The following is a 26,834-nucleotide window of genomic DNA, read 5'->3' as shown; positions in this document are numbered from 1 at the left end:
TGAACTCTCCCTCATGTCTACCAAGTCCCTGCACCGATTTTTGATTTGATGACTTAGATCAGCCTGAATAAGAATCCATGGCTGCTCAAGGACTGCCTAGTGACGTGGGAGGAAAAAAAGAGTGCTTCCTGCTGATCCATGGTTCAACTCTCCGTGAGTGGGGGATGTTATTTTTGAATCTGGGTTTAGCTCTCTTTTAAAACAATTCTAAACCTATGTCCAAATGAACGAGGATTATCAGCTCTGATTTTGATAAATGTTTTGCGCAGGTGTATTCAAAGGGAGACTATCATCTGATACTGGCTTCCTTTGAATGCACCCACTAAAACACACACCAAACCAGATCCTCCCCCAGCCTCATTGTTATCCCATATTGAAACGAAAGTAGGTGGTGAAGTTTTATGGGCAGAGAGAAAAACAAATTAAGTCTACATTTGATTGTCAAGAGAACAAAGCCTAGTCTTCCAATGAATGTCACAAGATCACAACCGGCCAGTGTGTGAAGAATCCCATCTCCTGGTTGTGCTAACAACCATGCATTGCAACATTCCTCTCAGCTGCTGTGTGCATTTTAATTTTTGTACTAGATAGAAATCTTTTTTAATTGATTTTACAATTGTTCACCCGTCAAAATCATTTGTTGAGATGAGCAGCCATACAAATGGAAGGAAGGAGGTTGCAAAAACATTCTTTTAAAATAATAGAGTTTATTAAGAACACAAAAATTTAGTGGTTAAAAGTATCAGATCTGAAACTGGAAGACTGTGAGTTCTAGCCCTGTCTTAAGCACAAAGCCAACTGGGTTACCCTAGGCCAGGCATGTCCAAAGTCCGGCCCGCGGGCCATTTGCGGCCCGCGGGGCGGTTTAATACGGCCCTCAACAGCCCTCCCTGCTGTATGTAAATGCGGCCCTCCCACGGCCCTCCCTTCTGATTGAGGGCCGCCCCTTCGGGAGCTGCTCCCGCCTCCCCCGCCGAGGGGCCGCCCCAGGAAGCGCAGGCTGGCCCAGCTGCTGCCAGCCAGGCTCCGGGGCTCCACGCGGCTTCCTCCGCCTCCTCCTCCTCCTCCTCCGCCGCCAGGCCTGCTTGGGGCCCGGGGCGGCTCCAGTGCGCAGGGGAAGCGCGCGGAGAGCGGATCGCGCCCTCATCCCGGCCGGAGCGCAGCCCAGAGGAGGAGCCGCTGGGCCGGGCATGCCCTGAGCGCCCGGGGGTCTCCGGTTGGGCCATGCGGCGCTGTGGGCGAGGTGGGGGTGGCCGGCGGGGGTCTCGGCCTGCCCGTCCGTCCCGCTGAGCACCTTCCCTGCGCACCGCGTCTGCCCATGGCGGCGGCTCCGGCAGCGCTGGGGCTCCCGGGCGCGGGGGCTCTGGCGGTGTCGGGCTGGCTGCTCTGGTACCACAAGGACCTGAGCCAGGTGGCGGCCGAGGAGCTGCTGGCGTGGGCCGGGCAGGCCAGCAGCTTCCTGGTGCGCGACAGCGAGAGCGTGGTCGGCGCCTTCGCCCTCTGCGTGCTGTGAGTCCGGGGACCCGCGGGCGCCACCTTGGGGACGGGCTGTGGGAGGGAGGGAGGGGAGGGGAGGGGGCCAGGGCACGCCTGCAGAAGACTCCCCCCCGAGGCTGGGCATTCCGTGGCGGTGGCCCCAGAGCCTGGAGTGGGGTCTGTCCAAGCCTCCGATTTCTTTCTTTCTTTCTTTCTTTCTTTCTTTCTTTCTTTCTTTCTTTCTTTCTTTCTTTCTTTCTTTCTTTCTTTCTTTCTCTCTCTCTCTCTTCTCTTTCTTCTTCCTCTCTCCTGCCTCCATTCTCTCTTCTTCCTTCCTTCCTTCCTTCCTTCTCTCTTTCTCCTTCCCTCCCTCCCCCCATTCGTCCTTTCTCCTCCCTGTCTCCTTCCCTCTCTTTCTCCCCCCCTCCCCCTCTCAGCCCTGCCTGGTGCTGGAGTCCCGGGGGTGACCTTCCGCCATGGAATCTGAGACGACTTTTTCGGCTGCAGAAATGTCAGCCTCCCGGGACGGGCTGGGCAACCCCCCGGCGGGGAGAGGTGACTCCCCTCCCCCTTCTAGTGGCTTTCCCGACTCCGGCCGCGCCGATCTGCCACTCCTCCGGTGGGTTGAAGGGCCGGCTGCCTGGCCGAACCGCCACGCTCCTTTCCCTCGCCCCGGGCTTGGCGCGGCGTCTGTGCCGGTGCAGCGAGGCTGACGGTGCGTGCCTGGCCTGGCTGAGCGCGTGGCGGTTCGGCCAGGCAGGAAAAGGTGCAGGAAGCGGCCGCCGCCTGGTAACGACCCCCGGGCTCACAACGTGGAGGCGGCGAGCAAGCGCACGCTCAGGGCGAGGCGGCCGCGGTCCAGTGAGGGAAGAGCGCCGAGGGAGTGGCTGGCCGGGCTGCGCTGCTGCTGAGCAAAGTTCGGCCGAGGTGCCCGCTCTGCTCTGCCTGGCAGCACCGTCAGCCTCGCTACACCGCCTCCACGTTGTGAGCCCGGGCACCGTTACTAGGCGGCGGTCGCTTCCCGCACCTTTTCCTGCCTGGCCGAACCGCCGCGCTCCTCCCCCCCCCCCGCCCCAGGCTTGGCACAGCGTCTGTCCCGGTGCAGCGAGGCTGACGGTACGCGCCTGGCCTGGCTGAGCTGGAGAAGGGCCTGGCGGGTGGAGTCTCTGAGCTGGCGCCAGGCAGAGCAGAGTGGGCACTCCGGCAGCAGCGCAGCCCGGCCAGCCACTCCCTCGGCTCTCTTCCCTCACCGGACCGCGGCCGCCTCGCCCTGAGCGCGTGCTTGCTCGCCGCCTCCACGTTGTGAGCCCGGGTGCCGTTACCAGGCGGCGGCCGCTTCCTGCACCTTTTCCTGTCTGGCCGAACCGCCACGCTCCTCCCCCCCCCCGTGAGCTTGGCGCAGCATCTGTGCCGGTGCAGTGAGGGCGCGCCTTCTTTGCCGCCGGAGCTGCCCCGGCTTCGAAGCCCTCTGGCTCCCCTGGGCGAAGGTGACGTCCAGGGAAGGGCGGGTGTGTCTCTGTGTGTGTGTGTGTGTGTGCACGTGGGCGCATTCTGTGTTTCACAGCCATTTTATGGGCTGGGATGTGTGGAGCTGGACGGGTAGGTAGGGCCCTGGCCTAGCAGAATTTGTGAAGTGGTGGAAGTGTGTGAGCTGTTACCAGAGAGTCTGACCTTGTCAAAGTAAGTTTGACAAGGTCAGATTCTCTGGTAACAGCTCACACAGTAAGTTTTTTTTAAAATTTATTTAAAATACATTGTGAAAACTCAGCTGTCAGTTGATCTTATGTTATAAAATGAAAAGTATGCCATTTGCAATTAACTTGGCATAAAATAATTCATTTGCATTTAATTGTAATTGTTCAAAGAATGTTCGGAAAAATGTTCGGCCCTCCAGCATGTTCACTTCATTCAATCTGGCCCTCTTTGAAAAAAGTTTGGACACCCCTGCCCTAGGCCAATCTCTCTTTTATAGCCCTTGGAAAGAGACAATGGCAAGCCACATCCAAACAAAGAAAACTGCAGGGACATTCCCAGGCAGTCACCAGGAGCCAAGATTGAGTTGAAGGCACAGCAAAACAAAACAAAGCAAAGCCACATGATAATCTGGTTTAAATAAAAGGTTTAATCTCTGAAAGTGGAAGGATGAATAAAGTCAGTAAGGTCTCAGAGAAAACCAGGTTGGATGGAAACTGGGAGAGGCTTGATTTGAGCCATACAAAGTAAAACCAAACTATGATCCCACTCAAATTACTGCTCCATGAGATCTGGATGGACTAGATTTCTTCCTTGTTCTAGATAGAACAAGGAACTCTTGGGGTGGGGAAACTTAGATTTCTTTCTTTCCTTTCCCACTGTTTGGTGCTGCTCCAAGGAAAAACTGAACAGAAAAAAACAAACATGTAGCAAACTCCTCCCTTACTATTCACAGTATCATTAAGGACAAGGGCTATTAGTCTTGCTCTGGGATTTAGTCACACACAAATTAAGGCAAATATACATTTCCGGGATAATGTTGCAGGATCCAGTCTGAGTTAGTCACCCAGACTAAAGATGTAGCCTTTCAAACTTTTGGACTCATCCTGGAGCCCATCCTCAGGGAACTTCTCTCTCTCCAGAATGTGTGCACAGGGCTGACATTAACACCCCAATTAACAACTAAAAGCCACACCCAATATGCATAGAATAGCCCAGTTCACACATTCTAGAGAGAGAAAGAAGTTCCTGAAGGATGGGCTCCAGCACAATTCCAAAAGCTTGGAAGATTAAACCTCTAGTCCCGGTGACCGATTCAGATTACGGTAGATCATTTAGTCAAGACACTCCAACTCCAGTCCCTTTCAAGTATTTTATTACTGTTCTAAAAATAGAAAAGATTAATCAATTAGGATGTTTCTTTTAGATATCAACAGAGGGGGAAAAATATGTCTACTCCCATCAATTGCCGAGGGCAAAAGTATCATGCATTTTGAAAAGAATGCAAAAACATGGTGTAAAATTGCCTTCCCAGGTGTAATAAAATATATAAAATTCTATTTCTGCAGTTCACAATATAAAATGCAAATATTTTCCTGAGACACTTTAGCAATGTTTGACTATAAAAATGTGTTATTTCTTTAGCACATCAGAAATTACTACTGTATTCTGTGATATATTTTATATATATTATTTTATATTTATATATATTTTATATTAAACTTTCTTAAAAGATTTAGAAAACTTATACAGGGCCTTCTTTAGGCTTAGATAACTAGGTAGATGTATGTTGGAATGATAGGCAAGCATTCTAATATTTATGTAGAAACAAAAAGGCACCCGTAACATGATTTCTAGGAGTTACTTTTGTATAACCTTTCCTTCTCATGTCATTGTGTAAACCCTTTGGGGAATTATAGGATACAAATGTTTTAAATAAACAAAAAATTACTTGATCTTGAATATTTAAATGAAGGAAAGCTACACATATTTCTATCCTATTTGGTGTATAATTTCCCATGCAGTTATGGCTATATGAGCCATGGGGGAAGGGCATTTTAAAAAAAATCAAGATACTGATTGCAACCATTCAATGAAAGCTTGGCCCCTTTGTAACATGCATTAAATGAAAAATGTATTTTGAAAAAAGATTTTTTTTTCTCCCTTGGTCATATCGACCATCTTGATTCCAAAGACTCTTACAAGACAATATACTGTATCTTAAACCAACCGATTTCTGATAATCTTAGCAATTCTAGAACATATTAATGTTTAAAATGATCTTTTTTGTTCTTTTTGATCAAGTAGCTTTGCATTTTGTTTTGTTTTGTTTTTATTTTAAATCTTGAAACTTTGCTCTACTTAGTTTAATTCTTGAGCTTTCATATAACAGAATACATTTTTACAAAATAAACAGATGAATGAATACTTTTCATAGTGCCATGGGAAGATGATCATGGAAAACTGAAAGTAGGAGGATGAATGAACTGAAACAAAGTATCACATTTTGTACATATATATATATATATATATATGTATATATTTTATGGGGCAGGACCCACCTGCATTTTCTAGACCAGGGCTTTTCCACCTTTTCACCCATTGTACCGCAATATCCAAGTGCCACCAGTAACCTAGCAAGGTGTCAAAAACTTGATGACCAAAAACAAAAAGAAAAAAAAGTGATTAAGTACAGGTAATCCTCAACTTATAAAAGTTTGCTTGTTGTTGTTGTTAGTTGCGAAGTCGTGTCCGACCCATCGCGACCCTATGGACAACGTTCCTCCAGGCCTTCCTGTCCTCTACCATCTTCTGGAGTCCATTTAAGCTCACGCTTAAGGCTTCAGTGACTCCATCCAGCCACCTCATTCTCTGTCGTCCCCTTCTTCTATTGCCCTCAATCTTTCCCGGCATTAGGCTCTTCTCCAGTGAGTCCTTCCTTCTCATTAGGTGGCCAAAGTATTTTGCTTAGTGACTCTTTGCTTAGTGACTGTTTAAAGTTACAACGGCACTGAAAAAAGTGACATCACCATTTTTTCACACTTATGACCGTTTCAGCACTCCCAAGGTCATGTGATTTACATTCGGATGCTTGGCAACTGATTCATATTGATGATGGCTGCAGTGTCTCAAGGTCATGTGATCCCCTTGCAACCTTTTGACAAGCAAAGTCAATGAGGAAAGCAGATTCATGTAAGAACCTTTTATATCAGGGACGTTAAACTCAATTTCATTGATGGCCACATTAGCATTGTGATTACTGTCGGGGGGGGGGAATTTTCCTTCCTTCCTTTTTCCCTCTTTCCCTGCCTCCCTCCTTCTCATTCCCATCTCCTTCCTTCCTTCCTCCCTCCCTCCCTCCCTCCCTCCCTCCCCTCCCCTCCTTCTTTCCTTCCTTCTCATTCCCATCTCCTTCCTTCCTTTTTCCCTCCCTCCCTGCCTCCCTCGTCATTCCCATCACCTTCCTTCCTTCCTTCCTTCCTTCCTTCCTTCCTTCCTTCCTTCCTTCCTTCCTTCCTTCCTTCCCTGATCCTGGCACTTTTGCTGAGCCCTGACAGCTGATTGGTGCTTCTGCAGGGCTGTTAGGGCTCAGCAGAAGCGCCAGGAGCTGATCAGTGTTTCTTCAGGGCTCAGCAGAAGTGCCAGGATCAGTGCTGTGCTCCAGCTGATTGGCGCTTCTGGGAGGCTCAGCAGAAGTACCAGGATCAGCGCTGGGCTCCAGCTGATCGGCGCTTCTGCAGGGCTCAGCAGAAGGACCAGGATCAGTGCTGGGTTCCAGCTGATCAGCGATTCTGCGGGGCTCAGCAGAAATGCCAGGATCAGCACTGGGCTCCAGCTGATCGGTGTTTCTGTTGAGCCCAGACAATCCTGCAGCTCCAGCCATCTCTCACTCAGGATTGTGCGGTAATGTCACTGCTCCAAACAGATTTGGTGCACAATCTAGGTGTCCAGAAAAGGTGGCAGCTGTGATTAGGCAGATGTGGGTGGTGTGCCAATTGCACCCATACCTGGATCAGGAGCCCCTGCTCACAGTAACTCATACCATTGTTACCTCCAGATCAAACTACTGTAACACACTCTACATGGGACACTCCTTGAAGACCATTCAGAAACTCCAACTGGTGCAGAATGTGGTCTCATAGAGAGTAAATGGTGCCAGATATACAGCACACATAGCCTCACTTCTGCATGAGCTGCATTGGTTACTGGGATGTTTTCAGATGCAGTTCAAGATGTTGGAGGTTACTTATAAAGCTCTACATGGCTTGGGACCAGGGTACCTAAGAGAATGTCTTTTTTCAAGAGTGTCTACCTGTCCAATTATGTCAAGCAGAATGGGCATGCTGCAGATCCTGTCAGCCAAAGAATGTCGGCTGGTAGGGGGCAAAAAATGAACTACTTCTGCAGTGGCCCCTGCTCTATGGAACATCCTCCCTTCAGAAATCAAAATGGCTCCAACCCTGTTAGCTTTTCGTAAGGCCTTAAAAACCTGGCTATGTTCCTGAGCCTGGGTTGCTGAATGTGCCAAAGGCCCCATTTCCAGGCTATTTTGCTAATGGGCCAAATATCTTGCTTTTGTGTATTTTGAATTGGATGTTGTTGTTTTTAAATAAATTACTGGTTTTACTGTTTTTATTGTTTTAAAATGTTTTTTTTAAAAATTTTGTAATATTTTCTGAATAGTAAGTTGTCCAGAGTCATTGACTGAAATGGGCAGCCATAGCAATTGAACAAATAAATAATAATTATTTTCATTTAATTGAGTCTTGTATAGAAAAAAATAAAACACAAATTTAATTTATGAACAATAAACAAATGCTACAAAGAGATGCTGCCACCCTGAGGTTTAGGCAAGTCTGCAATGAATGGGAAAGTTGTTCATTTTCATTTAGTTGGATGCATATTGGAATTGGCTTACAGTTTCTTAAGAGCAGATGAAAAAGGGAAACGGAAAAAATACTTTAAAAAAAGATGACAGATTTATATGAACAATAAAAATATTGCTTTAATACTGCTTGCAAACAGGAAACATTACATGCCAGGCAAGCAAATTACCGAATATCTCTGTGTAATTCTGTTAAAGCAATTTGTGTCTTCACATTTACTTTGAAACTGATTGCCCAAGTACTAGGTTTAGATGGGAATGTAATTCTCACACTCTCAAATGCACCTAATTTTAAAAACTAAACTCTAGATCAGGGGTGTCAAACCCGCAGGCTGGATGAATCACGCCAAAACCTCACCCACCCCATTGTCGGCAATGGGGAAAAAGTCGTGATATGTCACGACACGTCACGTGACGCTGCGAGTTTGACACCCGTGCTCTAGAGAGACAAAAGCAAACCCAACCAAGTGCTACAATAGTAAAGTTGAGCCAGCTGTGCTTTACAGCTGGAAAAAATCACAGAGATAGCTATCTGTGGAGCAGTGTTGATTAATAACTAATGTTATTAGTAATTCTCATATTCTTGTTGGATATTTACTGCCAGATTGCAGGAGATTTTGCTTGTGATATTTTTTTTTTACTTCCAATGCCAGAATAATTTAGATGGCTTTTGGTGCATCACATCAAGCAGTACTATAACATTGCTTGGTCTGGCCCTGGCCATTGGTTTTGAGAAATATATTAAAATAAGTAAACAAAACCTTCATTTTGAAAGTTCCAGACAGGCAGCCAAACACAGTAACATGAAAAAGGTGTGGTCCAACCCTGATGAAAGACCATAGAGAGTGTTTAATTGAGAGGCTCACTTGCCTGAAAGGCCTGAATTCTTGACCATGGGCAAAGGAAGTGAAGAAAATGCCATCACTGGAGGAAAGACACGTTATGGTTTCAGAGGAAAGGCCCAGCTGGAATGTTGGGTGATGACAAGATTTCCTACTGAGGGAAAGAGGTGATATGTGGGTGGCAGTGATGACGTACGCTTGGAAAAATTGTTTTCATGTTCGTGTCAGTTTGAAAGGAAGTCAAAGTGACTCATTGTTCTTTACACCCAGATTTTCACATTTGCACTGAAATGCCTATGGCAAGATGACCACAATACCAATATTAAAGAACAGAGTCCTTATACAAATAGACCTCACTTTATGACTGCTCTGTTTAGCAATCATTACAAGTTATAGTGGTACTCAAAAATAACTTTACAACCAATCCTCACATTTATGACCTTTACAGTGTCCCCATGGTTATGAGATTGAGATTCAGGCACTTTGCAACCAGTATGACTTTACCACCATCACAGGGATCACCATTTGCATGCTTCACAACTGACTTCCAACAAGCAAAGTGAAGCGCAGGGGTGTCAAATTGGCAGCCCGTGGGCCGGATGTGTCACACACAGGCCATGCCCACCCCAGCTCCACAAAGGGGAAAAAATGTTGTGATACGTCACAATACGTCATGTGTCACAATCAAGTTTGGCACCCGTAGTGAAGGGAGAAGCCAGCAGTCAAATTGCAAGTTTGCTCATGTGATGTCTTGCTTAACAAAGACAGGTGATTCACTTAATGACTAGTGGAAGTGAGGCAAGTCTGTCATGTTCATGTGTCTTGCTTAATGACTATCACTTAGCAACAGAATTGCTGGTCCCAGTTGGCAAGGACTGCCTGTACTCATACGTAAGTAAAAAAAAAAGGAGTGATGTTTTGACCATATAATCAACGTTTTTACTTTATTTGATGTTAATCCCCAATGGAAATCCTTGCAGCAGCTCTTCATATTTAGGTATTTCTTTTGCAGACAATTGCACTTGATATTTGGCTATTGGAAAACAAAACTGGAATGAGTTTTATGTTAAGAAACATGCTTTTTTTACTTCTATTTCAGGCTAATTGTGGTTGAGCTTTATGTCTAAATCCAGACAAACTGACTATGGCCTTGACTATGGTTATCTTTAATTTAACCTAGGGTTTATGAATCTGATTTGTTTCAATAAAAGGCAGTAAATAACAGCTATAATGGTAGGATACAAATGTGACGCCACACTGCAATTGACAAAACAATAAGAAATTTGTAGGTCTTTTATTTCTTGAAACTCAGTTAGGATCATTACAGTATCAATAATTTATCATTACTTGTTATGCTAAATCCAAACATTGCTTTAATTATTGCTGGTACTACAAAATTTTGCTAGCATTAGGCTAAGACAAAAGGATACATCAGGGCAATGTACTAAACCAATCCAAACAGTATTTTAAACTGCTTTTGAATCCTGCAGTGTTGTTTTCTAAACAATGATACATAGCTTAGTGTGCTGTGTAATCACAGCCCAATGTAATTTATCCTACAAACCGTGGATCAGTACAGTGTGAAAACTAGAACTTGGTGTCCTTGCAGTTTGTTTTATGAAACACTATAGGCTTCCTCTGAAGAAAGACTGGTGAATCTGGAACTAGATATTCAAAGCATGGCGTTACGTGAGAACAAGCTCTAAGTGCCCCTGTTAAGTCATGTTACGTGATGTCTGGCTACCTGGAAGGCTTCTTGGGTGGACCTGCAGGAAGGGCACCCCTTTGCACAGGTTAAAATGTGACTAATTCATCTTTCCTTCCTTCCTCTCTCTTATTTTTCATTACTCTTCTATGGCTGCAAGCACACATCTTAAAACAGTAAAACCATAAAGACACATCCTAACTCTAATTAAGAACATAATAGGATTTAAACAGCATCCTGCCAAACAGATGGCAGGAAAAGCAGAGATATTAACAGCATGTTCCAGCAGCTTTCTGGAAGATGATTGCTGTATAATAGAGGCCAAATGGATTTTTTTTTGGCGGGGGGGGATGTTATTCTAGAGATGCAGTGGGGGAGGAGAAGACCTGCTTCCAAGATCCCAGCTCCTAAATTGAAAGTACTCAGCAGGATGTTACAAATGATAGGTTGAAAAAAGTCAGGATGGTGGGTGCAACAATGCAGTTGTGGTTATCAAATTGTCTCTTTTGCCTTCTTTGTACCTGCAGTACCCTCTTTTGAGTAGAATTCACAGTTCAAACAGAATTGAGGAAAAAGCTATCCCCATACTTTTGAGTCCTTCTCCTCTTGGACTTTAAAACCAGCACCTTAAACCTATCAGAAGCCAAAGCAGCTTTTGCAGTGTAGGTGATCTGGCTTGCATTGGTCAAGAGGTATGTCATTATTATGTAATTTCCTCTCCACTGTGACTTGAGGAGAAAGGATGCTTTGGGACACTCCTTCATTTGTAGTAATTGAAGGTATCCTTCCTAGCTAAAAAGCTGTCCACATAAGAAGTTTAGCCCAGTTCTAACCTAACAACAATGCAGGCTTTCCTCAGTTTTGGCCTCCTTTCAGCACTGATAGCCAGTGGTGAGTAGCTCCTTCTTTGGTGATGGTGGTATAAAATGGTGTGGGAAGAACAGGTGTAGTATCTTTCTATTGTCCCTTATAAAAGTACACAGCACAGATGCTTGAAAAGATTGACACAAAACAAGTTATTTCTTTCTTTTTCTATGGAGATCTGACTTTTTGGATTGGACAAGAGAATACCCAGCTGGTTTTATGTTCCTTGGTTTAGAATAAAGTGAAACCTCAAGTTAATGGACTAATTGGGTGGCGGGAATGTTCCTTATTCCTTAAAACCTAGTAAACTGAAAGGTGCATCATTGTAACAGTGCAAACGATGCAATTGAAGTAATTTAAACAATCTGGGAAATGACAGCATTACATAGATAATGTAAATAAATTTAAATCACTTTATTTGGGCCACTTATATAAGAATTTTATTGTGCAAATGAACAGAAGTTCTGGTCAATATCCGATTAATCAGTTTTTCACAATGGCAAATCATTTCTGAAAACCTTGTTAAGAAAATGCACAGGGACTTGTCCAGACAGTCTTCGAGAATCAAACAAGACTGAACAGGAAAAAAAATTACATGACATGTAAGTGTACAATTCTGCTGTTACGGTATTTGCTGGCTCTCAAAAATCGTCCTTTTTGGTCAGGCATTCTTTTTATTGAATGGCTAGGTTTTGACCTAATGCCTTGTTTTATCTGCTCTACCCTTTTCAGATTTTATTATTTCAGATATGATTTCTTACCGTTTGTAATTCATACTTGTTTTCAATCATCAAGCTGCCTTCAAGGAGTACATTAATATTAAAAAGCTCAGATTGGCATTTCTGTAGCTTCATCATTAACAAATAATTGTAAGTTTTTCATTTTCAAATCTCCTTCTGGCATCTCACTGAATAGCAGATTTATTTGTGCAAATTTGTCTGATCTATATAAGGTTCTGGGGATTTCACTTTCAAATTTGTTTGTATTATTTTTAGGAAAGAGTATGTATTGTGAAATGGCATAAGCATACAGATAATTCTTTGATGTAAACCAGAGAAATGTTTAACTAATGAGGCCAAGCTGGTTTATGAACAGGTTTATGAACAGGTTATGCATCCTGGCAGTCATGTGCTTCCATTTATCCCAGATTTCTGGCAAAAATCCAGAGTAGCATTGTAGAATAATTAGTTCATCTGTATGAAGTATGTGGGCTCATCTAATATTGCCCCAAATACAAACTTATGCATTCTACTTTTTTCACATGTCATATAAACAAATGGTTATCTTCATAGCTCGTTTTAGTTGTTGTTAGTTGCGAAGCTGTGTCTGACCCATCGTGACCTCATGGACAACGTTCCTCCAGGCCTTCCTGTCCTCTACCATCTTCTGGAGTCCATTTAAGCTCACACCTACTGTTTCAGTGACTCCATCCAGCCACCTCATTCTCTGTCGTCCCCTTCTTCTCTTGCCTTCAATCTTTCCCATCATTTGGTTAGAACCCTAAGGGGACATTTCAGACTTCAGAACTAACTAAATTTAATAATTTCTCTTCCAAAAATTATATATATATATATATATATATATATATATATATATATATATATATATATATATATATATAAAAGCCTTGACAAATACTTAAACATATATATATATATATATATATACACACACACACACACACACACACACACACACACACAAATGTCAATTTTTTCCAATTCTATTCTCCAGGTTTTGCTCTGAAATGTGAAGTTTGCATCAGTCAAGGTCACAACTGTTCCAGTAACATAGAATTATGTCCTCCAGAACATGATTCTTGTGGTATTATTGCATTTGAAAGTGTATTGGGTAAGTAACATTGGAAAGTAGGAATTATATGTTGATTTCAGAATATACATACCTTTTGTGTTCTTGAAAATTGATGAATAAACTTAAAAAGAGAACTTTCATGAAGAATTGCGTGTGGCTGCCTAATTTGGCACAACAAATGCCCATTGCCTGTTAGAAAAATGAATCCTATGAACAATAAAAGTTGTTTGCAAATGGAACCATCTTGAAAATGAAAAAACAGAGAAGCTGTGGGTATCCTTTCAAACAGAAGCCACACACCACTTGCCAGGGGATACATTCCTGCATGGAGAAGGGGGTTGGACTCAGTGATGGACCAGAATCAAACTGCAAAAGTTCAGCTGGCCAGCAGGCAAAACTTTAGCCATTTTCTTACCCTCTGGAGATAGTAGCCCTGTCCTACTGCATAACCCCTTCCCACCCTGATGCTATGAAACTACAAAGGGATGGGTATCCAGGAGGGTAAAGGTTTCCTTTTAAAGGTCTATAGTACTTTATTTGTCCTCTCATTTCACTTGTTTAAATAATTATTAAATTTATATGCCACATGACTCTGGACAATTTTGCATGCTTCAGTTATTCTGCAATTTACTTTATCAGTCAACTTGGCTGGAAAGTGAAGAATAGCAATAGAAATCATTTATAATAGTGTTTTAATATTTGTTTATTTATTAAACAAATTTATATAGCCACCCAGCTCTCTCTCTCTCTCTCTCACACACACACACACACACACTGACACTGGGCAGAAAACAATATTAAAAATCCACAACTTAAAATTCACAGTTTAAAGCCTTACCCCACAACCACTTGATTGGCTCCAAATGGGATTCCCAAGCCTCCTGATGAAATCGTGTCTCCAGGCCTTGCAGAAAAGCAGGGTGGGGGCCAATCTTATCTTTGGGAAATGATATTCCAAAATGGAGAGCCCCACAGAAGATGCCCTTTTCCTGGGTCCCACTAGGTGTACTTTATTAACAGTTGGGATCCACAACGTATCCTGCCTTCCTGCTCTGATGGGCCAGGTAAATGTAGTTGGGAAGAAGTAATCCATCAAAGTACCTGACCTAAAGTTTAAATTGTTGATACCGTCCAGCAGTGAGAAATCCTACAGGAGGGGAGTAATGTGTTGTGGGAACTCAAATGGAGGCCTTTTAATCTAGCTAACTATCACTAGGAGACTAGATGCAGCTTTAAACAGATCCCGCTCATAAATCAGATTAGACTAATTGAATCCCCTTTTATATGTGCATTATGGGGGTAGTCACAAGCATTTACAAAAGGGGTGAAGCTTGTGGCAACAATGCCAAAATATTGCTTTTAATCAGTGCTTTTTTTGTAAAAAAAAAAAAGTGCCAGAACTCACGCACAGCTCTGGCTCCAGTCGAAAACCGTTTACTGAGTGGGGGGGAACCGCTTTAGGGAGCTTTTGAGGTGCAGATTACGTGAGCAGTATCAGCTGATGGACGCCATTGCCGTGGCTTTTGAGAGGGCGCTTGTTCGGAGCCGGTATGTCTTCTGCCACCTCTGATGACACAGAGGCTTCCTCTGGAGCCAGAGTTACCAAGGCAGTGGTGGCACTGCTGCTTTGGGAGCACACCTGGTCCCTTGAAGAGATTTGCTCCAGGAGTCAGTCCTGTCCCTGGTGGCCAACACGGGGGTGAAGACAGGCAGCGGAGGTGGGGGGAGCCCCATGAATCAAGGCAGAGAAGAGGTTCTGCTTTCAGGGCCGTGGAAGTGTTTCTGGGTTGACCTTCGATGCCCCCAATTTCTCCGGGCAGCTTCCTTTCACCGAGTCAGAGCTTTATTAGTGCTGGCAGCTTAGAAGGAGTTGGTTCTTCCCTTCAAAAAAAGGTGCCAGAAGGCTGTTCCGTGCATTCTGTGACAAAAAAGCACTGCTTTTAATGAAAGTAGTAGGCTTCTGTGGATGCTCATGTCTTTAGTTCTCCAAGAAAAAATCCTGAGGAGAAAGAATGGCTAAAAATATAAGGGGCTGCTTATAAAACACACATTCCAAACCTGGGATGGCTACAGTGACCAGGCTTTGCCCACTGCTGCATCTCTGCCTGTATGGCCAATGGCAAACAGGCTACAAATATTATGAAACTGTGTCACGTTTGGTGTAATGATTCATGGGTGGAGGAGATTCTATCTCCAAATTATGACCACTGAACTAGTTAATGGTTGTGTGATGTACCAGTCACCAGTAAAGATCTCTTTCCTGGTTAGTGATTTTCAGGGTCAAATATGTTATCTGAACAGGGTGCTACTCTTTGTGTTTACTGTAATTTTAAATAGGTTTTGCCACTTTTAGTGTCAGCATATTCTCATTATCTGCTAGAAATGTTGAAATTATTTTCCGCCCTGCAGAAGAACTTCAGGCTCAGGGGATTATTAAAAGCTGTGTTCCATCAAGTGTCTGTGAAGATGGTTCTGCTCACATTAATCTGGGTAAAAAAGGAAGATCAAGGACCAGTGTTTTTTGCTGTAAGCACGATGCCTGCAATACAGATTTTCCAGTCAAATGTAGGTATCTATTCTGAGCTTTATTCCCTTGTGCTTTTGTACAAATGATTTCACTCAAGGAGCATTTAATAAAAGCAGAATGGCCAGGATTTTATATATATCCAGATAGCCTAATAAGAAGGAAAAAGTCAGCAATGAAGATTTAGACCTCCCACACTCTAGAAAGAATGGTCCTGATTCAAATTTGATTAAATATTTTTTTTAAAAAAAATGGGGAAATATATCATTTCCATATTATTCATTTTAAGCCCAAGTGATCAGCAGAGCCAGACACATGTTGTTGGCTTATACTTATAAACTTAAACTTAATTGTACACTTTGGGAAGGATCATTGCACAATCTTAAATCTGTAAGGTAAAGGTAAAGGTTCCCCCACACATGCGTGCTAGTCGTTTCCGACTCTAGGGGCCAGTGCTCATCTCTGTTTCAAAGCCGAAGAGCCAGCGCTTGTCTGAGGACGTCTCCGGGGTCATGTGGCCAGCATGACTAGATGCCAAAGGCGCACGGAATGCTATTACCTTCCCACCGTAGTGGTCCCTATTTTTCTACTTGCATTTTTATGTGCTTTTGAACTGCTAGGTTGGGAGAAGCTGGGACAAGTAACAGGAGTTCAATCTGTTACACGGCACTCGGGATTCGACCCGCCAAACTGCCAACCTTCTGATCGACAAGCTCAGCATCGTAACCCACTGAGCCACCGCGTCCCTATCTTAAATCTGTACTTAATTTAAAAAGTAAACTTTTTTCTCTCAAGGTGCCATGTCTTTCCCTTTCCATATTAGCAGATGGAGCAGAGGTATGAGATGTAAAATGTTTTAATCTGGAAATGGCTATTCCAACCTCTTTGGAAGAGTTCTGACAACATTGTTTTGAGTTGGAAACCCCTCTTCAGGGCTCCTGCCTTCCTAGCAAAGTTGGAACAAGGGAAGAGGAATATCAAAAGTGAAGTAAACAAAAGAGGGAAGAATTCCAAGGCCATTAAAAAGTTTCAGAAAATGCATTTCTTTTTCAAGAACATACTGAAAGCAGAGACAGCATAAAAAGGACATTAAAAATGACTCACAAGATATATATATAACAATACATAAATGGGTAATTTGCCTTGTGCACATTTATAACAATTCAGTGAACAGTCTAAAATGAAATAGCCTAAAGTTATCCATGTAAGCAGTCAAACAAATCCTTTATAAGAAGCATTCTTTCATTCACTGAGCTCAGTTCTTAGGGACAAGAAAATTGCTATAATAAACATAAGAATTATGATTGATGAGGAACATGAATATTAAAATGTTTAGTATGTTTACTGCTATTGTGAGTGGGGAAAAAGAGATCTTGAAAAGATAGAACAAGGTACAAAATTGTTTAATCTTCTGTAATATCCCATCAACTAACTAATAGAAACATGCATCCTGAGCCCAAAAAAGGAATCCCCCCCCAAAAAAATATTTAACCCATAGAGATGTCATTGTCTTATTTAATTATGCTGTTTGATATAGTTTCCACAATTTTTCTATTTATTCAGTGCCAGAATTAGATACCAAGGTCAATGGTCTTCAGTGTCCAGCCTGCTACGCTTCATTTCCTGATTCTTGTAAGGATGACACTGTTGATTGTGTTGGATCCGAGTCTCAGTGCATTGATTTGGCTGGATACATACATTTTGGTAATTCATTCAGCATTTTATATGGGTTCTTATGGGGTTTGATATTAGGCTGCATCTTAGAAAACCATTTAAATAAAATGTATACAGGATGGAGAACCTTATAGAAGGCATGGAAGATAGGAAAATAATAATTGATGTGTCTAATGAAACTCATCCAAATATTTATCATATGGCGATTTTATGCAGAAAGTTTTCAATTAAAGAGTTTATTGAATTTTACTAACTTTCCTCTGGCTATCTTTCCTATGTCAGTTAGCCACTATGGTCAACAGTATTAAAAGTCACCAAGAGATTTTGTTATTTTGTCTCTCTCTTAATGGAGAGTATCTATCAGGGCAACAATGCTGTCTCTGAGCAAAATCCATGTCTGAACCCAGATTGGTAATTATCTAGAAAAAATTTTCCAATAAGAATTCTTAAGGTTGCAGCAGCAACAGTCAGCTTCACTATTCATGTGATAATAAATATGAATTAATCTTTGTCAAACTCATCAGATGCAAAGGGATGTTGTGAAACTGGAAACTCTGATTGCCACAGTGTTAATCTCAGGAATCATTTGGCAGGACATAGTCCTTGAAGGTCCTTATATGCCAAGCCAAGGACAGGCCCAACAAGCCAATAATGGCATGGACTGATTCAGGTATTGTCAATTTCCTTGAAAGATTAGCAGTAAAACGTATTTGGAGACATATAATTAGAAGATGTATGAAACACCTTGGATGTTTTTTAAGTATATTGCCAAAAGGGACGTGAAATCCAACGTGAATCTAGGAAAGTTAGAAGTGAAGAACCACATCAGTAGCTCATGACATTGTGCAGGCATCTGCAATTTTAAGTTGGAATGCAGTCTTTAAGCCAGTGTTTCTCAACCCTGGCACTTGGAGATATATGGACTTTAGCTCCCAAAAGTCTCTGGCAAGTATGCTTTAAGTTTAAGCTGTTTACCTGGTATTTGGAATCTGAACTATGAACTATGCAAGATACTCATAGGAACACAGCAAGCAGAAACGAATGTTGTGCTCATCAGAGATACAGATGCATTGAGAACTTGTGCATTATGTGTGTTGTGAGGGAGGGGGCACATGGCTTTTTCTTGCATTAAGATCCAATAACATGAGCAAAGGAATGTTGCTGCCAGTCAAGTAAAATAGATGAGAAAGCTTTCAGCAGGTATGGAATGTACATTTATAAAGAAGAGGTCTTAGGTTTTTAAACAGTTGGGGCATTTCTTTCTTTCTATTTTTAAGTATTTTATATCTTTGAACTCTTGTCTTCTCAATATCTCAGTTTTTTCAGAGAGAAACTCGGCAGCATTTAGCTAACTTTGGCTTGTCTTGACAAGCTGAGCAGGATCACACATGGGTAGTACCTAGATTCAGAATATCCCAGGGTTATAAAATATATGGGAGAAGGATCAAACAATCTCAGAAGGCTATGGCAAACTGTTTCCATGATGTTGCCAGGAAAACTACATAAGACATTCCCCTGAAGTCAAACTTGAAAGAAACTTTCATTTGGACCTGTTGCAGTAGATGGCACTTTCATTTAACATGCCAGGGCTGCATTTCAAATATAGGGCAGGGAGTCAGTTTTTTAGAGTAGCTAAGTGTAGACATTGGCATGATGGATTAGAATGATAAGAGACCTTAATTTATATTTCTACTCAGTCTTAAAATTCACTGGTTTATTTTAACCAAAGACCATGTCTCAGCCTAACTTACCTGGGAAAATAAGATGGGAAAGGGAAAAATATTGACTCTACTTAAGACCCTGGGGAAAAGGCAAGATAAACTATGTTAGACGAATTGCCCGGCCTGTTTTGAGCTCTCCTGACCTGGCACTCTGCAATACCATGACACTCTAAACAATGTCAAGACTAAGCAATGCCAATTCTGAAGGAGGTGGCAGGCCTGATCTCGGAACCTTTAAACCATATTTTTTCAAAGATGCTGAAGCATTGGGAAACTACCAGAAATCTGGAAAGGAGTTGATGTAATTCCTATCTTCAAAAAAGGGGGAAAAATGAATCCAGAAAACTACAGACCAATCAGACTGACCTCAATACCTGGGAAGATTCTGGAAAAGATAATCAAACAACAAATCAGTGAACACCTAGAGGCAAACAAAGTCATTACTAAAAGCCAACATGGGTTTGTCAAAAACAGATTATGCCAGACAAATCTTATTGCATTCTTTGAACAAATGACAAAATTAGTGGACCAGAAGAATGCTGTGGATATAATTTACTTGGACTTCAATAAGTTTGATAAATTAGACCACAACCTACTACTTGCTAAGATAGAAAAATGTGGGTTACATACATCACCACCAGATGGATTCATAACTGGCTGACCAGGGCTTTTTTTGTCATAGAACGCCCAGAATGGAGTTCCGGCACGTTTTTTGGATGGAACCTTGTAGGGTAGGCAAGGTGGGTTGTATGACATGTGTGAGTTCCGGCACCCTTTTATTTTACAAAAAAATCACTGTGGCTGACCAACCACACGTAATGTGTACTTCTTCATGGAACTGTATCTATATGGAGGGAAGTATGCAATGGAGTATACAAGGCTCTGTCTTCGGCCCAGTACTCTTCAATATTTTCAACAACGATTTAAACAAGGAGATTAGAAGTGGGATTCATCAAATTTGCAGACAATATTAAATTGGCAGTGACAGCCAACACTCCTGAAGATAAGCTCAAGATACAGAAGAACCTTGACAGACTTGAATAGGGGGCCCTATCTAACAAAATGAAAATCAATGCTGGGAAAAGTAAGCTTCTACATTTAAGCAAGAAAAACCGAAAGCACAGGTATACAATAGGTTGTATCTGGCTCAATAGTAGTAACTATGAGAAGGGATCTTGGAGTCCTAGTGGACAATAACTTAAATATGAGCCAGCAGAGTGTTGCAGCTGTTCAAAAAGCAATCACAGTCCTAGGCTGCATTAACAGAGAGATAGAATCAAGATTACATGTAATGTTAATACCACTTTATAATGCCTTGGTAAGACCACACTTGTAATATTGCATCCAGTTTTGGTCGCCACCATATAAAAAAGATGTGGAGACACTAGACAGAGTGCAGAGAATAGCAACAAAGATGATTAGAGGACTGGAGGCTAAAACATATAAAGAATGGTTGCTGGAATTGGGTATGTCTAGTTTAATGAAAAGAAGGACTAGGAGTGATAGCATAGCAGTGTTCCAATACCTACCACAAGGAAGAGTGGGTCAGCCAGTTTTACAAAGCACTTGAAAGCAGAACAAGGAGCAAAGGATGGAAACCAATCAAGGAGAGAACCAACTTAGAAATGAAGGAGAAATTTCCTGGCAGTTAGAACCATCAGTGGAACAGCTTGCCTCCAGAAATTGTGGGTGCTCCAACACTAGAGTTTTTAAAGAAGAGATTGGACAATTGGTCTAAAATGGTATGAGGTTTTCTGCTTGAGCAGTGGGTTGAACTAGAAGACCTCCAAAGTCCCTTTCAAATCTGTTATTTTGTTAAACATCTTCTGATCATCCATTTCTGAGAGCACTTCAGATCAGTATTAGATGTGGAAGAAAAACCCATTTTTCTGCAACTATTCTGAACAGCCTGGCTATTTACTCCAAAATATGTCAGTGCCCGTCATAAGAGGTCCAAAATCTATGGGAGCAAAAGAGTTCCAACATTTTTTTTACTCTTTAGGCAAATGGCTGGCAAGTTTACAAATATGTTTTAGGCTCACTACTTCATTCAGCTAATTTATGGGAAATGTTATGAGTTTACAGAAGCAAAATGAATTAGCTGAGGCAATATAGTTGATACTGAGTGCTGACTCTGTTGTCTAAAAGGTTTTGTGCTATTGTCCTTCTTTATTACACTGCTTTCTGTTTATTAGGTTGCACAGGATTTGACTGTTGACTATCTTTAATTTAAAAGAAAGGATATGAATCATCCTATGAAAATACAAATTACAAATGCAGCAAATTGGTTTCTTCTGAAAAGGAAGGCCATCTACCTTAAGAGGAGTGGGTGTAGAGTACTGTATTATTATTATTTTTTTGGCCTTGAGGAAATTGATTGATGTGTATCTTTTGCCCCCTTGTGGTTAAATATGAAATTTATAATTTTTTGTCTTTCTAAACACCAGAAAACACATCTACAAAAGTTGCCATGAAGGGCTGCACTACCCATGCTGTCTGTGATGCTACCATTGGAGGTGCGGCAACATTTAGCCAGGCCAGTTCAACAATCACCAGCCTTGAATGCACGCCAGCCGTTAGCATGGCCAGCAGCTTTCCTGGACCAGTGAGACTCTGCTTTTTAGTCATGATGGGCTTCCTAAGGCTGCAGCTCTGATCCTAACAGGGCCAACTGTGTTTATGAGCAAATGATGCAGAGGCTAAACCAAAGATGTTAATCTTTGGGTCTCTGGTATCACTGCTGGAAAAATTCTGGACAAGCTGAGCATTAGCTTTTTGATGCATTAAGGCCTAATCCATTATCATGATGGTTGTTTACAGCTTATAGCATCTATTACGGAAAGCGGTTATTTAACCACCAGTTCTGATTTGAATTGTTATCATAGTCACAGCAGTTGGTGTAATACTGACGTATTGATGTGTTGGTCAAAGACTGAACTCATAGATCATCTCAAATTTGATATAGCATTTTTAGCCTTCTCATTCAATTTGATGGGAATGGAAAGGTCATGTTAAAAAACGATTGCCTATTTTTTCAAGCAAGGTTGAAAAATTGGAATCCTTGATCTTAATTCCCAAGCAGTTGAGAGAGCCCCATTCTGTACTGTACAATGATCTCCCAGGCAGTATGCAGTTTCCTAGCCCTCAGTAAAATCCCAAGAGAAAATGTAATATAACGAGTGAAGTCTCCAAAGCCTTTCTCAGCTCTGGACAAAGCAGGGACACTTAAAGGAATTTCATCTTGCTGTGATGAAATGGTTGAAGATTCTTCTACTGTAAGGTCCTTTCCCCTCTGACACTGACCCCATGTTATTTTACTGCTGCTGTACCTCCGTGATATTTCATAAACATCCTCATGGCTGCACCCTAGAATTGTAATGGATGACGGGAGAGACGTGTGAAAGGACCGTCTGACTGATGCAAGGAAATTGGCACTCCAGCTTCTTCCCTCCCACCCCTTTTGCTCCTTCCACCATATGTGTGTGTGTGGGAAGATACTAACCTTCTGGGTGCTCCTGAGTTACTCAGGGCAGGAGGAATATAAACCAAGGAACCTGAGGACTTTGACTTCAGATGGCAGTGGAACAATTCAAGAAAAGTGAGATGAGGCGAAGCAGAGGCTCTCCAAAGAAAATTTCCCTTCTTTGCTACTGTCCTTTTGAAGTATTTTGAGTAGAGCAGGAGCTGAGCTGAAAGTTAAGCTTTGCAAAGCTTTTGATGTTATAAGAACGGGTGGGGGCACTGATCTGAAGTCAATGGTGGTCCACATGTGGAAAGAACTGGGTGGGGGGAAGCTGAGAATGTTGTAGAAAAATAGATGCCTTTTTTCGACAGAAGAACAGATTTCAGTTCAGAATGAGTATAAAGTTTTCCCCTTTCAGACCAATGTTAGAATCTTTTCTGCGGCAAATGGGAATTTTGGAGAAAATTGAGTTGCTAGACGCTGAGGTGGTCTTATGGCTGTTGATACTAAGCCACAAACCCGCCTCTCCTCTATGTTCCCCTACTTATTGTAATAAATTAATATATATAGTAATTGTCATTAAACTAGGACAACCATTTGATTAAATGTTTGATTGAATTTGGCTTCTTTTTTATTCATTAAAGAATAAAATCAATGAAAAAAACAAAATACAAGAGATTGATTTATTTGTTTCTTAAGGTTAGAGGAAGATTTTATTTATTCTGCATGTACTTTACCATCTCTTTTTAAACCTTTGATCAATGCTTAGCTTCAAAGATGGGAATATTAATGATTTTCATTCTGTTTCACGTATATTACCTCTTCTTTGGTAACATTCAGGCAAAAGCTTTAACCTGAATGTCATGGGCTTTAGATACAGAATAGTTATAATTGGCATTTAGAAAACAAACACAAGGGATCTGATCCCAAAGTCTTGATGGGTCTTGATGTAAAATGTGTGACTGTTTTCAGTGGAATCATCAGAATTCATGCTTTTACTTGAAATGAAGGTAAAATGAACTCCAGGGCTGATTTAATTCCACATTGCAAAACCTCTGTCAGGACAAGGGCAGTATTCCTGCAATATAGATCTGGATCTATTTTCCGGATCCACCTAATTCAATTATCCAATTGTCTATCGATTAGAGATTACTATAGTTTCATTCATTTTAGCATTGGAATCATGGGTGCATCTAGAATCAAGATAGTGATCGTGATGGTGCAATCAAAACTCTGCGATCTAAAAAAAATGGCTGAAGTTTCAAGCACACCATTGTAGCTATCATCTTGATGTTTTTTTGCCATACACTCTGAGTGTACCCCACTTCTCAATAGTTAGAATTTTGTGAGTCACCAGTATTTAATCAATGTTGGTTTCCATAGAAGTAAGTCACTAAAACTTATGAAACAGGCTTTATTTATGCATGTACACAGTCTGGGAAAATGATATGGGTTCTATTGGATATACATATTCCACCAATGGGTCAGATACAGGTGAAAAACACTATCAAACTCTGTTTTCCATGACAGCCAACCAGTTGCCAATGAACTAGAGCAGGGATCCTCAAATTTGGCCCTTTTATGACTTCTGGACCTCAGCTCCCAGAATTCCTCAGCCAGGCAAGCTGGCTAAGTAATTCTGGGAGTTGAAGTCCACAAGTCATAAAAGGGCCAAGTTTGAAGACCCCTGAGCTAGAGAGAGAAACAAAAACAGAGACAGAAACCCATATGACTATTTTAACTTCTAAGTCTATATTTTTATTTTGTTAGTCCCAATAGTACATAAGCTTGAATAACGGTATTCTTGTAGAGATCCTTTTCTGAAGTCTTTCTCATATATTAATAATTTTATATTTTTATTCTTTAAAAACATTTCCAACTTAGATGTTTCTTGTTCTTTATACATTCTTGACCTACAAGCGCTACAATCACAATTGGGACCAGAATTTCCGTTGTTAAGTAAGGCAGTTAAGTGACTTTCAGCCATAAAGCTAACCTTTTTTGCAGGATTGTTGCACAGTTAAAATGGAGCCAGAGGTTTTTATCCCTTGGTCTAGGGCAGGGGTCTGCAAACTTGACAACTTGTAGACTTCAGCTCCCAAAATTCCTCAGACAGCATAGCTTGTAAATCAAGGATTACCAGATACTTGCTTCTTGTGAAGGGTGGTTCAGAGATAACTGATGTTCCAAGGCTTAAATGTTGAATGAATGAATGAACCTTTATTGTCAAAATACAACCTGTATACATAGAGATTGGCTGAGCCTCCCTTCATGCCCCCACCACCACAACTCACAGAGACAACAAACCCATCTTGTTACACCATGTGAGCTAATTGCACAACACACCGGCCTTGCAAATCAATCATGCATAAAGTTATTTCCCGTTCAACAGCCTGACAGCCCATGGATAGAAGCTGTTCTTCAGCCTGTTGGTATGGCTGGCTATACTCCTGTATCTCCTACCTGATTTTAGGAGAGTAAAGAGCTACCGACCAGGGTGTGAGTCGTCCCTGAGAATTTTCCTCATTCTTCCAAGGCAGCGAGCCCTGACGAGGTCATCCAGTGGTATCAGGGGACAGCCCACGATGTTTTGTGCTCTGCTCACCACTCTCTGTAATATCTTCCTATCCGCGGCTGTCAGACCAGCATACCAAACCACAATACAGTGCGAGAGGATGCTCTCTATAGTAGACCAGTAAAAGAAGGTCATTAGCTGTTGTTCTACCCTGTTCTTCTGCAAGACCCTGAGGAAGTGGAGTCTCTGTTGGGCCTTTCTGGCCACCTGGGTTGTATTGACTTTCTAGGTAAAATCTTCACAGAGGTAGACTCCCAGGAATTTAAAGGAGGAAACTCTCTCCACACAGCCCCCCTCCATGTAAAGTGGGGCAGGTTCCTCTCTTTTCCTCCGGACGTCTAGCACCATCTCTTTTGTCTTGCCGATGTTCAGGTGCAAGTTGTTGTTGAAACACCATAGGGATAGTTTTTGTACCTCCCCCCCTGTATGCTGTTTCATCTCCACCTGTAATAAGACCTACTATGGTGGTATCATCTGCGAACTTAATGATCACAGAGGATGGGTCAGACGGTACACAATCGTATGTGTACAGTGAGTACAGGTAGGGGCTAAGCACAATGAATCTTACCTGCAAAGGAGGGTGGAATGTTGGTGCATCTATTTTTACTGCAAAGGAACTTACTTTAAATGGAGCTCACATCCTGGTGACTACTTGGACATGTCCATGTAGGTTTCTTGGCTACAATTCCCCAGTGCTTTGTCAGCAGCTTCTAGCCATGTGGTTTTGGTATTCCAGATTAGCCTTCAGTTCCAGAATTTCTTGGTTACTCACCCTGGACTTGACAACACTAAGCTTTTTTTTTTAGCGAGAAAATTTTTGGATAAGTGCTACTATGCACGTATAAAGAACAAGAAACATCTAAGTTGGAAATGTTTTTAAAGAATGAAAATATAAATAAAATTATTAATCTACGAGAAAGACTTCAGAAATGGATCTCTGCAAAAATGCCGTTATTCACTGAAAGCTTATGCACTATTGTACATAGCTGGCTAAGGAATTCTGAGAGTTGAAGTCCATGAGTCATAAAAGAGCCAAGGTTGCTTACCCCTGGTCTAGGGCAGGGGTAGGCAACCTCGGCTCTTTTATGACTCATGGACTTCAACTCCCAGAATTCCTGAGCCAGCATGGCTGGCTGAGGAATTCTGGGAGTTGAAGTCCATGAGTCATAAAAGAGCCGAGGTTGCCCACCCCTGGTCTAGGGCATCCTTGTGGCTTCTTCTCCATACACATGTTGGTCTGCATAAGGACGCTCAGGGTGGCAGTACTCATACCGGACACTGTACGGCTGAAATATATCAGTCTCTTGAAAAGCAGCGTTCTCATGAGAACATGCTTAAATGATGCTAAATTATTGGGGGGTGATTAACTGAGAATAGGCACATATTTTAGATGGTGTTTTGAAATAAACAGCAACGTCCGAAGGAAACACAGGGGGCGTGATTTTTGAAACGCAATAGAAGATGACAGGAGCTGAGAAGGAACATAGCCGCCCGCTAGGCTTTATTGAAAACCGAGTCAGCGAAGAATGGGCTATATAGAAAACCCGGAATGGATTCTACAGGAAATTGGAATGCGCCTAAGACAGGGGTAGGCAACCTCGGCTCTTTTATGACTCGTGGACTTCAACTCCCAGAATTCCTGAGTCAGCATAGCTATGCTGACTCAGGAATTCTGGGAGTTGAAGTCCACAAGTCATAAAAGAGCCGAGGTTGCCTCGGCTATGCTGACTCAGGAATTCTGGGAGTTGAAGTCCACAAGTCATAAAAGAGCCGAGGTTGCCTACCCCTGGCCTAAGAAAAGAAAAGAAAATGGCTTAAGT

At 42.1% G+C, this 26,834-nt stretch overlaps 1 protein-coding gene across 1 annotated transcript; it reads left to right on the top strand.

Moving 5' to 3' along the window:
- Positions 1-11,223: 11,223 nt before the first annotated feature.
- On the top strand, positions 11,224-21,632 carry LOC310642472 (phospholipase A2 inhibitor and Ly6/PLAUR domain-containing protein-like; the record flags this gene model as incomplete). The annotated part of the gene is made up of 5 exons (XM_083366195.1): positions 11,224-11,272; positions 12,980-13,096; positions 15,467-15,622; positions 17,145-17,285; positions 21,424-21,632. The coding sequence occupies 5 exons, from the start codon at positions 11,224-11,226 to the stop codon at positions 21,630-21,632; spliced, it is 672 nt and encodes a 223-aa protein (XP_083222321.1).
- Between the last annotated feature and the right edge of the window lie 5,202 nt (positions 21,633-26,834).

This window comes from Vipera ursinii, assembly GCF_947247035.1.
Source record: "Vipera ursinii genome assembly, chromosome: 6".
Lineage (NCBI taxonomy): Eukaryota > Metazoa > Chordata > Lepidosauria > Squamata > Viperidae > Vipera > Vipera ursinii.
This window is presented reverse-complemented; position numbering and strand designations above follow the sequence as displayed.